At 34.9% G+C, this 15,219-nt stretch overlaps 1 protein-coding gene across 2 annotated transcripts in view; it reads left to right on the top strand.

Moving 5' to 3' along the window:
* The window catches only part of ATP11A (ATPase phospholipid transporting 11A), a gene marked incomplete at both ends in the record, with an annotated part of 129,490 nt that overhangs the window by 48,346 nt on the left and 65,925 nt on the right, over positions 1-15,219 (top strand). For both annotated transcript variants that reach the window (XM_082498482.1, XM_082498483.1), the window contains one exon: positions 14,464-14,586. In XM_082498482.1, coding sequence (XP_082354608.1) covers positions 14,464-14,586 — 123 coding nt within the window. The remainder of the gene's footprint in view (positions 1-14,463; positions 14,587-15,219) is intronic.

The raw sequence follows: 15,219 nt of genomic DNA, 5'->3' as shown, positions 1-15,219 counted from the left end.
ATTGGCCATAATAAATCTCCTTAAGATATATAAGCTTTCTTATTATTCAAAATAGTAGCACATTTAACTCAGTTGTGATAGAACTTTCTACTTAATATCCTCATTCCTTGTATGTGCCAGAACTTGTCAAGCTGGTGTGAACATGACTTAACCTACCATGAGAAGGAAAGTCCAGTACCACTTCCACCTCACAGTGCCCTATTGACTAGGGGCAGTGGCTCAGCCGAAGTAAAATGTTCCGGCTGCCACCGGATAGCCTCTTGCATAAGCACATAATCAACTTACATTAAGAAACAAAGTAATTATCTCTTACAATCAGAATATGTACTCCATTTGAATTCAACTTATAATGTATCATTGACCCCTTAGGAGCCAAGTATACTAGAAAATTTAACTGGATAACTGGTAGACTCATGATCTTTCTCTGCACTAGATTTACAGCATCTGTCCAGTTCCTGGGACATGGGTGTTGGATATGGTAACTGGTATTGCTGCTGTGGCAAAGCCTCAGATGCAGTCATATTTTAAAAAGTAAAAGTGTGAAAATATCTTCTGCTTTCCTTAGTTTTAGTCATAGCTGCATATTTATAAGACAAAATGGTGAGGTTTGTGGTTTTGTTTTTTTTTTTTTTTTTTTTTTAACTATGCCTCCTAAGAAAATTCAAGTCAGAATCTGTGCCTGCAGATAGGAATACTATCTGCATTTATTGAATGTTGTTCTATTTTATTTCCAAGGAATTGTCTGATAGGATGCTTCCTAAAGCCAAGGAAGCGTAGTTGCATCTAGAAGGCAAAAGTAAGTGATTTTCCCCTCCTAAACTTACCTCTGTTATTTATGGGTTAAATCTTCGGGGGGGGGGGGGGGGGGAAGTATTAGGAAGTAGACAGAAATAACTCCAGTAAGACATTGTACTATCAACCAGGGCAATGCTCAGGATTAGTTATCTTATTTGTAGTAATACTCCTTGGGCTATCTCCTGAAGTTTTATTTTTGGCACTATAGTTTTGGTATCTTGTCCCATCTTCTCTGCCTGCAAGACAGATCCTGCCTGTAGGATAGATGTCCTGAAGCGTGCATCACGTTGTTAAAACCATTTGGAGACATGCAGATTTTATGAAACTGATAATATGCTCTTCTGCAGGAGCCAAACGTGTCTCATTCATTATTAGTGTATATTTGTGATATGGCTGAAGTAGGATTTGTAGAATCCTGTTATTTTACTACTTTTGGGGGAGAACAAAAAAAATGAGTCCAGAACAATGATTTCTGACTTGATTTGGGTTTTGCCTTTGGCTTTCAATGTTCTTAAAGGCTTAAGGTAAAAAGTTACCTGATAGAATAAACGTCTTGAATACTCAGATGTGTGTTTACAAACACAATTGTTACTGAAATTGGCCTGGTAGAGAGAAACTTATGTTAACTGGTGTTAAACATAGCATAAAATTACATCTTCTAAAATCACTAAATTGTTCGCATTTGTTTGGCAGTTTATGCAACCAGTTAAACTTACCTGTGGAAGTTGTTTGGTCCAAACATCTGCTCAGAATATGGACAGCTTTACAGTTTGATTGAACTTTCATGTCAGATCATATTACTCAATAAATCTGTAATCATTTAAGAAGATCTATGAATAAGGAAGTGTGAATCAAAGTACAGAATTATTATGGACATGTATTTTCCAAATAAACTATAGTTGGAATATGTTATGGTGTAATAAGAGTATTGGATATTCACTTTAGACTTCATTTATTTTGTGGACACAGGGATGTAAAAAAAAAAAAATTCCTCATTGCTCTTCCTAACCCAATTTTGCAGCAACTGAAGATTTACAGTTTTGTTTTTTCTTCCTTGGACTGGTTCCAGAAATTCCTGGTCAAACAGGAAGAGACGGGGGACGACGACACTGTTTTCTGGGAATAGATTAGTTTTATTGAGTTTAAAAACTAGATCTTTAAAAAGAAAATCTGTCTATTGGACTGTTTTCAAAAAGGTAACACTAAAAAGGAAACGATCTATTAAAAATATCTTTGTTGCTGTTGTAATAACTCCAATTAAGGATGTGTATGCATTTTACATGCAACAGCATTGCCAAACGAAAAAATATTACACATTTTCCCTTTTTTATGATTACGTAGCTGTTTGTAAGTTCTTTAGCCTGTCATACAAAGCAGATTCAAATAGATAATCCTGATGATTCTGGTTTACCTGCTTTTTGATAATTGTTCAGCTGAAGTAACATGTCTCAGGTATCCTCCTTCTATTTAAAGATGAATTGGTTTTTTTTTCTAAAATAATCTGTCAAGAGGCTATCCACAAGCCTGATACTCTGGACTTGGTTCTTGAAAGGCCCGTGGGGCCTGCGATGTCCAGAAGTACATAAATGCTTTTTCAAGTTAGCTAGATAAAGGTATTTCCTGCCAGCATGTACTTTGTACTGGGAGTTTATTTCTGGTAGGGGTTCCCAATATGTGGGGTATGTGAGACTGTCAACCTTCTGTAAGCTACTCTTGCTAATGTTGTTTTCCTTTGTGGTCTTCTATGGAAAAGAAAACTTTTATTTGGATTTTTTTCTTATTTTTTGTTTGCAAGGGAAGGGATGGCAGGTCAGCCTTCAAAGTCCGAGAAACAGTTCTTCTGGGAGTAGTTCACCAACTTGTTAAAGATGTGAGTTAATGCTGTGGGGTATGTTTGACTAGGGGGATTTTTTTTTTTTTTTTTTTTTTTAGATTGCTAGAGTCCCGAGAGATTGTTAATGGCAAAAAGACTGTCCCATCACAAACTGGTTTTAGAGGGTGATGTAGTGTAACTACTCACCTCCATCCCTCCCCACATCAAAGAAATCACAGCAGTAAATCAAAGCTTGGAAAGTAGGTGCCTTCTCTTGTGGTTTTTATGTATGCTTTTGCTGCTGATAGAAACCCACAGCATCAAAAGGTTGTTTAACCTTAGCTGTATCGGTGAATAGCAGACATGTGGAGGTTGAGATTACACTTATCGTCTCATCACAGACAAAGCTACATAACCTCCTTTGCCTTTATTATCAAAATCACTGCAGCTCAGAATATATTAATCTTAATGGACAGTACAGTTCTAAACTTGATCTAAAGATCTTTCTTTAATATCTTTGCTTTCCTGCATGAAGGGCACAGAACAGTTTTGATACTTTAAAGTGGGATGTGGACATTTCTCTTCCACATAGAAATAAAAGGAGGTACGTGGAGCATCAAAAGCTTTCAAAAACATGTTCCCATGTTCTATAATTACATTGATACCAGCCTCAGCATTATTTAGGACCTTGCTTGCTGAGCTACAGATAAACGCTGGAGTGTGATTTACATTTTAAAGTGGGAAATAGCTACAGGTTTTACTAAAATAAAATCATTTGTACCTTCTCTACTTTTGATCAAGAGATGTTCATTGACACTGTACTGAGTATACTGGAACTTGACTTCAAATGTGTTCAGCATACCATGTTGATCTTACTTTGAGTTCCTTCACTATCATTAATGTTTTTATTAGTATTTTACAAATATAGAATGTCTACTTAGGACGGTCATTGTGGATCAACTTCTAGTGCCTTACAAGTCACTGAATGTGTGTTGGAAAAAAGAGTGTTTTATTTAAATGTTCTGTACCTTTGTTATATCAGGAGAAGTTCCCTCTGAGTTATTAATGATACTTTGATTTGAACTTCACCCAGTCTTCACTGAAACTGTTTAAGATGGTAAAAACCAAAAGTTCATCCTTGATTACCAGTGTCCTGTCTTGTTCAGTGATTAGTTAGATTAGTTTCTCTGAATTTATTTACCAAAGAGTCTAGTTACAGTATTTCCTTTTAACAATTTTGACAACTAAGCACTGGCTATTTTGATATCTGAAGTTTGCTATTTAATTACTTGTGTAATATATGTCCTGGACTCTGGATATGTTTTTAACAGCAACTGGCACTAGCTTCCAACTGACTAGTCAGCTTAGTTTCTTTTATTTTGCATTGTGATTAATTTTTTGAAATGTTGCTTTTTTTTTTTTTCTGAGACTAAATAGGACAAATAGCTGTAATATACAAAATTATTATTTTACTTAACTTTTAAAATACAACAAATAGTAGCAAATACTGTTAGAGTTGACTTTTTATAAATATTTGACTCGTTACTGTAGAAGTGTTTGTTCTTGAAATAAATCTTTTGATGTTTGTAAAAGTAAGAAGTCGTGAAATATTTATTGTATTTCATATTGTCCAGTTGTAAATCCTTAGACTTGTTCTTCGCGAGTAAAAGTAAATATTAAAAAGCTCACTACATCAAAGGAATTGTCAAGTAATACTTAATCTTTGTGGAATTCAGGTTCCTTAAGTGCAGTGAAAACAAAAGGGATTCTAAAATCTCGTGGTTATTGGCGTCAAAGCTTTTTATGCATCATGAGTAGGCTTATTCATGCTCCTGACATGAACACCCAAATGTGATGAATATCCTTCATGCCATTTTATAAGTTTAAAACTCTTGTTTTTATTAGTGTAGATTTTATCTGCAGTCAGACGTATGATTCTGATGCCTGCTACTTTTGGAAAACTTAAAAGGTCTTCCCTATTATGCATGTGGATTGAATGTGATGTTTCATCAGCAACATCTGTATTATATTAGGTAAAACTGTAAAATGCAATTTGCGAACTCTTACTTGAATCTGTACATGACCTTCTCCCTCAAATACTTCAACATATGGCATTGCTTTGCAGTGTTGGAAGAAGTAATAGATTGATATTTTATATTCCTTTAGTGTGCCAGAGCTGTACTAGAATACTATTATATAATTATACAAGAGTGTTAAGTTTGAAAGTAAATTTTTCAAATAGCTCCAAATTAACCTTTATAACTATCTATAGTTAGGGTACTTTCTCTTACAAAGTGTGTGTGTCTCTGTGTGTTGGTGTTCAACAAACTGAATTTGCATAACATGGGTTTTGGTGCTGGTGTGAAAAGTGAGGAGATGAAGGAAAATGCTAGGTAGCTTCTAAGGATAAATAATAAATCAGTTATTCTGAACAGCCAAATTCTTTTTGAACTATAAATACAAGATTTCTTCAAGGTGATGTGTACATATGCTAGGTTTATGATATGACTTTTTAAATAGCTCTCAAAACCAATTACATATAAAAGAAAGTGAGGTATATAATTTGCTGGTTACACTGCAGGGAGTATGGCAAAATACTACAGTAGAAATTTGGCTATTAATATCTATTTTATTGTTAGTTATTAATATTGACTAGTGCCAGGACTTCTAGGCTGTAGATATATTTACTAGTAAGAGAGGGAAAGCTTGTCATTTTTACCATACCTGTTTACTTATATGGGTATTTATGTCTGGTATTACTCAGGGGGAATAATATAGGGACTGGAGTAAGTGAGCAAGATCTTAATTTGAAAATTTCTCAAAACATGACACCTACTAATTTTACAGAGGATTTAGGTTTTTTCTTATAACTGTAGAAGACTAACAGCTAGTAACTACATTAGTTGTACTGCTTTCTGCAGCACCTATGTGATAGATTTTTCTCTCTCATTTTTCTTGGGGTACTTGCTTCTGAGAAAGTTGCGACCTGACCTCAAGTATGTATGGTAGCATAGCTATAGACATACACTGGGAAGCTTATTTTTAAATTAGTCTTTGTGTGGCAAAAACATCCAAGAAGGTGTTAAATAGTAAGTCACTGTTAATTAAGAAACCGTAGTTCAGTATCAGCTAAGTATAAATAGATAAACATGTAAAGATATAGAGAGATACATGAGTTTATTATAAAATATTTTGGTGAATCTCCAGTACAAATACATCAGGACTAAAGCCCTAGATTATTATGGATGGAATAGTTCATGTAACAATGTTTGGGTGTTCTTTGGCCACTGACTCAGTGGCTTGCAAGACCAGCATTTTATGAATTGTTAGACTTGTTCGAATATGATGATACCACAGAGTAGCCTGACCTGTCTGCCAGAATCAGTTTCACTAGCTCGGTATCCATTTAGGAATGAAAAGGCTTTTAAACTCTAACAAGAACTGACCATTAGGATAGTGAGTTGCTACTGCTTGCAGTGAACTTCTGTTATAAATTTAAACCTGATGATGGGGGATAACAAGGAAGAAGGAAGCTGTTTTGTTGGTGGAGAAAATGGCATAAATGGCATTATATTTCTCTAGTGAAAGTAAGAATAGAAAGGTCTCCTGCTCAGCTGTGTGTCAGTGTGCAGAGTGAAAAAGTTAACTTTTTTTTTTGTCCTTAGCTCACCTGAACAATTTAGAAACTGGCTAACATAGATGAGACCTTTTGCCAACCCTTGTACTAAGTATAAAGGGTCCTAATTGTCTTTGTTCTGGAATCCAGGCCAGAAATTTAACTCTTCCCATTGATATTTTTTTTTTTTTCATTTATGTGTAGTTATGTTATAGTACAATTTTGTCCTGAGGGTCTGGAAAGACTTCCACCATGTTGCAGGTAGGGTAGGTATAGTGAAAAATTAGTTTTTAGTGCTTGCTTAAAGAGCAGCACTTCTGAGACTGTACAAAAGGCAGGCAAATGAATTGAATATTAGGTTCACTGTTCGCTAAAATCCTAGAAGCTGTTGTCTCTCTGGCCAGTTCTGATCATGTCCACATGAAGGCTGATGGTAGAGTAATTTACTGCTCTAAATGTAAAGGGTATTTTTAGAATATGTCCCCTTTTGAATAACCTGAAGCTCCTCTAAGAACACCACTTAGCAATGACTTCCAGTTGCATCTGATCCTGTCAGTCTTGCCAATGAATACTGTCTCTGTGTGCATTAACTTGTACGTTTGATAAGGTTGGCAGTAGGTGCTTTTGCTTGATTTTTCTTAATCATTTACTATCTTCATATAAAGAAAAAAATAGTATGGTGTATCTGTGTGTTTATTACTTATTTCTGAATGAGTGAAAACAATCTGCTGCTTGCCTCCCTCCATCCTCCTGTTTTTTTAGAATCTGTAAAAATAATATTTTTAAAATTTAAATTACTTTTCTGACCTGAAAATTTTGATCTCTTTAGATATTTTTTTTTTATGGATTGGTAGAAATAGTAGTATTTCCTGGCAACTAAGTGAGTAAAACAAAAACAAAAAAAAACAACCCACCCCTGCATTCTGAAGTGTCTGTACAACCCACTTTTTATCTCAGAATTTGGCACTGGATGCGACTCATAGTGGTGTTTAGTTGCCTTGCAAGAAATCCAACTGCTCTTGTTGTTTTGCAGCTTTTGTTAGCACCTAAGGAAGCGGTAAATTTTTCACTACAATCCTTAATTTCAGCTGTTGGTCTGTAGCTACTTCTAAACTTGATTTATAATTAATTTAAGTGCGAAGGCTGTCAAATGTCATGTCTTATGTGACACTTTCCCTTCTAGCTTCTCTTATCACTTCTATTTGCAGTATAGTTTGTTTCTCATTTGCCTTTCTAATTGCAAGTGAGACACTCTTGAAAGGATTTCCATGTACCAGTTCTTGACTGGGGCTGGGGAGACATGCAAGGAGGCACACTTTGTCTCTGTCCCACTGGCAGCAAGGAGGAAAATGTGTCAGAACCAATACAGTGGGAGGAAGAAAAAAAAATAAAGCAAAAACACTTTTCCAGCTGTCCAGTAATTCCCATATTTCACAGATCTACCTCTTTACTGTCATCCCAGTGATTCCTTGAAATTGGTTGAACATTTCATGTATGAAAGGAAGAGGTGAGTTTTATCTGTATCACTTTTATTGCTCTTTTACATGGAATTAAACATAGAAGCTAAAGATTTATTATTTTTTTTTAAGAGAAAGCAGAAACATTACAAATAGCTATACCTAATGGGCCAGTATGTCAGCAATATTTTGAGTTTAACTATTTATGAAAGATCTTAAGATCTTGAGTAAATTAGGTTAGTTTTTATATATTTAAAACAAGGAATTCCTGTAACTCTCTTTAAGAGGAACATAAATCACTGGCTTTGTCATCCATGAAGTCAAATGATTCAACTACTCAAGTATAGAGTGGAATTCAGTTAAAAGTGGTGCTCTAAACTGGAAATCAGTAAGGAGAATTGGACTGCCTACAAAGTGCTGTATTAGAATGTCCCTGTACAAACTGATATGACATGATTGGGATATAGCTGTATTAGGATAGCTTCAGAAACCTTTTATTCTAAGTACAGTGCTCAAGGAGGCATGAACTGGAAGGCTGAGATAAGTTTATATTAAGTACACATTTCTAAATGTTTGTTGTTTTACAGAATATTTGCTGTTGTGTCAGAATGTTTGTTCGAATTGCTTTGGATTACAAAACTTTACATGATTCCATCATCATGTTTCTGCATTTCCTCTTTCCAACTTTGAGCAATTTCACAAAACTTCATGCAGCTTATTGCTATGAAGCCACTTGCCCTTCTGCCTGCATGCACAAGACCCTTGCAGGTGATGGAAAAGAAGGATCAGAAAACCAGGATCCATCAAATGGTATAAGTATGGCTTGGTCAGGAAATTTACTTGTGGACCCAGCACTGTTCTCTGTAGTTAAGATATACCTGGCTTTGCTTCTAATCACATCCCTTACCTGAGATTCATAAATAAAATAACCTATTTGAAGTCAAGGAATGTTTATTATCTTCTCTTTCTTCTACCTCTGCATATGCTTATGTCAACCGTTGTGTGATTTATTAGGCAATTGTATTGGGAGAGTTTTATTTTCAAATGTTATTTCTGTTGAAAATCGCCATGCAAGAATTTAAAATGCATTTGTGGAAAAGAAATGCAATAGTAAATATTATGTAGCAACAGTATAAGGCAACAGATCCCATAACAGTGACATCTCTCATAGGAAATGAGTCAATTAGTCATAGGAGTTTCTGGGAGATAGTTGTTTTTTTGTGGTTGCCTCTGAAGTACTGCATTTTGGTATTCCATTAAATTAGTGGTTTAATGGTATATATCCATATGGCTGATAGGTGCATGAAATACTTTACTTCCTGTTTATAGTACCTAATATTGAGCTAGTCCTTTTTTAGATTATAAAACCAGATAGGAAATTTATCTGATAATTATAGCTTTGAATTATTTTTATCTAAAAACAGTCTTAACAGCTTTAAAGTTATACTTTACATTCAGAGCTTGGTTCATTCATATGGAGGGCTGATATAATGCTGTGAACAAAACGTAAATCTTAAGTGGTCTATATAGGTCTTAGTGAGTTTGCCTAACATTTAAAATTTTACTAAGATCCTTTAAGTGGACAAGAATTTCACCCTGTATCTCTGCAGAGAAATACATGTAAATTCATGAGATTTTTGCAGTGGATTTTTTCAATTCTTACCCTATTTTACTAGCTAGCAATTACAGGAAATTTATATTATTATCTTTTTTATTTCTTTAGAGAGATTCTGCTTTTTACGGTTTATAGATCAGATCTATCTTTAAAAGGACAGTGGATTTGATTGGATTTGGAAAGGTTAGGTAAAAATAGGCACACTGTGCCAGTGTTTGCATAGGGAGAAGGCTGAACGTTTACCTGCAGAATGGTGCTGAGTAAGTGTAGAAGAATAGGTACTCATTTGAAAAGTGAAGACAAAGATGAGATTATATGATCTCATGGTTTAGTAAATAGTATATGATAAATAAAGATGACGCTTTGCTTAAGATATTACAATGGAAAATTAGTTCCTTTTTTTCTACGTTAGTGAATTACAGCTTCCTGAGATATTGAAGTTTCTCTCCACTGAATGAAAAATTGGAAACCAAAGGCATTTTTAGTGCAGAGCTGTTGTAACATATCCAATTGGATACCAGCAAAATATTCTACATGCGAAAGTGTTTTCACACTGTGCACCATTAGTTCTTCAAGCAGATTTTAAGTGATAATAGCTTGTCAGTATCTGTTATCCTAAAACTCCAAAGTGATTGAGCAGCTGTGTTTGGTGTGCAATTTTAACAATGGTGCTAATTGGTTTATTGAGATCAAATAGTAGTGTTTTATTGAAACACCAGGCTGTTGCCAAAGCATGCCTCTACAAGTATAAAGTATTTCTGTGTGAAAGAAGTTGAGTTACAGCCTGGATGAACAAGGCTATAGCTGATGCTGAGAATTCATTGCTGTCAAATCTGTGGTTAGAGTGTACTGTCCATTTATGACTATTTCTGAGAAAGCATTTATCAAAAAAGTAGGAGAGAATATTGTTCAACAAAGTGTACTTCTAGTCTAGCCAGGGCAGATTTTAGCTGCGTTTTCAGCTGTACTTAATGAGTATTAACTTATTTTAGTAGGGTTTGTGTTTACATTATTTGGAGAGAAAATATAATTTTGAACCAAAGATTGTTGCTACTTATTATGCCCAAATTACTAGTTCAGGTGGAGAGTCATGAAATGTCATTCAGTGTTTCCATTGATTTGCAAACTATAAGTCAAATCTCTTCACTAAAAATACTTGGAATCTTTTAAAGTCCGCTACTTTTCCAGGAGCTACTGCTGGGATCTTCCTATCATCTTTCTGTCACCCGTTGAATACTAACCCCCTTGTCTTTTCAGATAATGTATTTTTATTTAAATTTAGATAAAAAGTAGCAGAGTAGCAAGCTCTTTTAAGTTTGATTTTTTTTTTCTTTTTTTTTTTTTTTATCAGCAAAAAGAGCTGCATGAATATTTGAGCTCATACATGCATTAAGGTATAATCCTGTTAACTGGCTATATATAGTGTTACATAAAGATGACTTAGTCTTTTGCTGGTCTTTACTTTCTGTATTGCTGACCCTGCTTGAAAGACTAAAAGCTAAGTAATGCTTCTTCATTGATGTGCCAATGAAACTAGGTCTCAGTACATTGAGCTTTATACTATGAATAGAAGCCGATAATGCTAAGGTTTATTTATGGTTTCTTGGACATATCCTTAATGGGCTTAAGTAATAGAACTTAAAAGAAAGTTACTATAGTTCATTATTCTGGCAGCAGCATCAAATTGCTTTTTTTTCAGTTACCCTGGCGTCATTCTGTAAATGATCTCTTGCGTGCAATATCTGAACATTAAAAGATTTGTTGGATCAATGTGTTTGGCTTTGTAGGTTAGCATTACCAGACACTCAGGTGGTGTGTTTTGACTTGTTTGTGGCCTGTGTCCTGACTTCTAGTGCTGTTTTCCTAAAAGCATCTTTTTCTGCTTCATGCAAGTGAGTTTCCTTGTGTTTGTACTGAATAATGCATGCTACTTTTTTGCATTGCACTTTTACCTCACTGAAAAACATAGCCTTACTCTTCCCTGCTGAATTTTTATACTTGGACTGTGAATGTTTTGGGGTTTTGAAGTTGTTGAATTAGGTTAGTGAAGTGCATTTATTTTAGTTTATTAACATACTGAAAACAAACAAAAAAAGCTTTGTGCAAGCAGATAGCTAAAAATAATTAGATATGATTTTGTATTTTTGTGGTGAATTTATCAATTCATGATAAAACCAGATCCAATTAAGCTAACAGAAGACTTTGGCTTGATTTTATATCTGTGCTTAAAGTACACTTTGTAGAGCCTTTCTTTAGGGATACAAATTCCATGTTGTGACATTAAGTTAGTTTACTTGGTGTTAACACAATACTCCAGGGCCAAGACCTTTAAAAACTGGTAGTAGTGCAGGAGAATGCTGTCTAGAGCTGTCTCTTGTACTTCCTAGCTTGATAAGTAATTTCAGAGGACTGTTTTACCTGAGTTATGATGAAGATCAATTTATACCGTGAAATTAAAAATAGGCTTTTTTTAAACTAATAATATCCTTGTCAATCTGTCTTAGATTGGCTCATAATAAATATAAGAAATAAATTGTCAGTCTGGGCTTGTGTAGAGGGAAGGAGAAGCTGAGAGACGACTTGATGTTTAAAGATTCATGTGTTGAATTTGCATTAGCCCTTTACGCAATTGTCTCTGAACTCAGGCACTTAACTGTATCGGGAATAGTCTTTGTGTTGCTTTTATTTCTGGAATGTCCTTCCTAACAAAAAATTAAACATTGTGCAATTTAGTCTGCTACTTAGGAATACCTCACATTCTCTTGCATTTCTAGGAGTATTACTTTGCACAAGTCTCAGTAAATCGCTTGTGTGCATTGTAAATTCAAGTGCACTGACAAGTAAAAATGTTGTGTTCCAATAAAATGATAAAAGATACCACATTTTTTTTCTTGGCGTAGGAGGAAGTTGGAATATGGAAAAATTGTCATTGCTTTATTTCCTTCCAAAATATTTTGGCTTGCTGAAAGAAGTGAGCTGAATGCCAGTTTGCTTTTTGAATTGTGACAAGTCCAACCAGTGATATGGGAGTTGTCTAGAAAATCAGTGTAATTTTTAAACTAACCCATATCCTAATTTCGGATCCACACTGGAGGGATCTGATGTGTGAGAAATGTTTGTGCACTCCCACTGAGTCAGGAATAGTTATGGAGTTTAGGATAAGCTGTGACTAGGCCATTGGTGTGTCTTATGAATGGCTGTCAATTTTATTTCCTTTATAAGTAGCTTGTCTTCATGTAATTCAGTGACTCTTTCAAATTATTGAATATTAAATAACATAAAAATTGCTAAGAAAAATTTTGGGTTTACCTTTAGTTTTAAGCCTAGTTTTGCAATTTTGGCCTTCAGTAGCTTCTGAACATACCTCCTTTATTTTTTTTGCAATGTGCAAGAATTAGTAATGATTTAGTGTCCTTTTTAACTCGTTCTAGTATAAATGTCTCGGACAGCAGAAATTGCTGTTCTTTAAGCCTCTTACTTCGCTTTACATTTTACTTCATGACTACTCAGCTGTTCTGTAGTTAATAGACTGAGTCCAATAGGTTTTCTTTCCATGTTTTTGATTTTCTCACCCACCCCCAAGAAAGCCATACACATCACATAGGTAATTGTTTTATAAGCTTAACTGCTCCAAATTTTCAGAGTATTGCAAGATTTTGTATATCTATTTCAACAATAATATATGTTGAAAGTTTGTTCTTTGCATGTGTGTTGCACTTAAGGCAGTAGAATAATCTTATAGAAATGAATCAATGAAGGAAATGTTAAGGTGAATATTTTAAGTTTGAGGACTAAATTTTATTTTAGACTGTACAAAAAAAGTAATGGGGCCCAGAACTATTGACAGCAAGACTAGTTAGAAAAGATGTCGTGTCTATATGATTAAACTCTGTTATTGTCAAGAACTGCACGGCTACATCCAGCTGCTTTGGGGAGTGATGCTTTGGTTGTGTTAAATATCAGGAGCAGTTTGGTATGTGCTTGGTGTTAGATTGCTAAGTAGTAGTCTGACAGTTCACCCTTAGACAATCAAGTATCAGTGCCCAGGAGTACTTTCAGGACACATTTAATATACTAAATAGGTGTAGCTGTTGAAGATGCAGAAAAGAAGCTTCCCTCTAATATGCTTGAAGGAAGTAAATGCATCATTACAACATAAAACAAAGTTTTTGAGTTTAAATTGATTACATATTTAAATATCTAAACTACTCCAGACTTGACCTAATGATTATGTTAGAAGAGCTGATGCCTGGGATTCTCTGTGTAGGACAAAGTGTTAGGAATGTATTCTGTACTTGAGAAATATTTTTCATATGGTAGATGGGAATTAGTAAGACTGTTGACTAAGGGATGAGCATTTTGTTATCCAAGTCACTAAAAAAACCCGCAACTTCTAAATGATAAAAAAATTGAACATTTGGTTTAATGTAAATACTTTTTTATAGTGATTTGTACTTTTTTTTACAGTGAATTGAAAGCACAGAAGTGCTGATTTTGGACAAGCTGTAGGTGTGGAGTTTCATGATGCGAATATATGAACATTTTACTTTGGCTTACCTACTTTTTTTCTACTTGCAGACACAGCTTGCATTAAAGAGCAAGAATAGATCTGAGTTGACAAGCTGAGGTCTCTTACTGGCAATGTTAAGAGTCCCTAAGCTTGTTTGTGTCTGGGGAAATCGTTATTGCTAGTATTTCAGAGAACAGAGAGTTTACTTTGCTGCAAATAAAGTACCAAGTTGTGGCTGGTTAGTCTTAAAAATGAGAGGTACTTGTCATATATAAACATTTTAATTACTACTGATTTTTGTCAGTGGTAAAATGAGTAGCAACCACACAAGCACTTACTAAATATCTAATTTGACAGGGAAAAGCTTAAGCCATTCTTCTTTTTTCAGTTATAAAACTAATAAGTCAGAACAGTATTTTTCATGGATTCCCTTTTATTGTCTTAAGAGAAAGTGCAGTGCAATGAAGGCAGAGTTTTGACAATTGACTTAGTTTTTTGTGGTTTATGATCTTGAGATTATACAGAGAAGTGCAAGGGGTCACACACTGATGCCTGTGTACATGTTGATGATCAGACACATGATTAGTTAATTCAGTGTGTGGCTAATCTTACTGCAGAAATACTGAGTGAATTGACATGTCTGTTTTTCCCCCATAGTGTGCTGGAGAAGAGAACTGGGTGGACAGTCGGACTATTTATGTTGGGCATCGTGAACCACCTCCAGGCACTGAAGCGTACATTCCACAGAGATTTCCAGATAACAGAATAGTCTCATCAAAGGTACTAGTATTATATTTCATTCATTTACATAAATTAGAGTAACTTATTCTTTGTGTGTTTATTTCCTTCAAGACTTTCTTCCTATACTTCCTACATATTTCTCCTTTACCATGACTGGCAAAGGTAAAACAAAGGTATCTCAAATTTCTTCCAAAAAAATCTAATTGCCAAATTACCTCCAACATGAATAGAACGACTTCTCCAGTGTTTACTGTAGTACATAGTAAAGCCTTAGAGTGATATTGTGCGTTTCCACAAAGGATTAAGAAAGCAATTTTCATTTGGTGCAACCCTGGAGTAAAGAAAATCTTACTGAGGAAAGAATGCATCCTTTGCAATCTAAAACAATACTTTGAAGTACTATAGATAGTATGATCAATATAGAATGGTGTAGGTTGGAAGAAACCTTAAAGATCATCTAGTTCCAACCTCCCTGCCATGGGCAAGGACACCTTCCATTAGACCAGGTTGCTCAAAGCCCCATCCAGCCTAGCTTTAAAGACCTCCAGGGATGGGCCATTCACAACTTCCCTGGACAACCTGTTCCAGTGCCTCAACTCTCTCAAAGTGAAAAATTTCTTCCTAGCATCTATTCTAAATCTACCTTCTTCCGGTTTGAAGCCATTCCTCCTT

This window comes from Vanellus vanellus (assembly GCF_965231255.1).
Source record: "Vanellus vanellus genome assembly, chromosome: 1".
In the NCBI taxonomy this organism is placed as follows: domain Eukaryota; kingdom Metazoa; phylum Chordata; class Aves; order Charadriiformes; family Charadriidae; genus Vanellus; species Vanellus vanellus.
The sequence above is the reverse complement of the archived record's forward strand: the minus strand, read 5'-3'. Positions and strand labels throughout refer to the sequence as shown.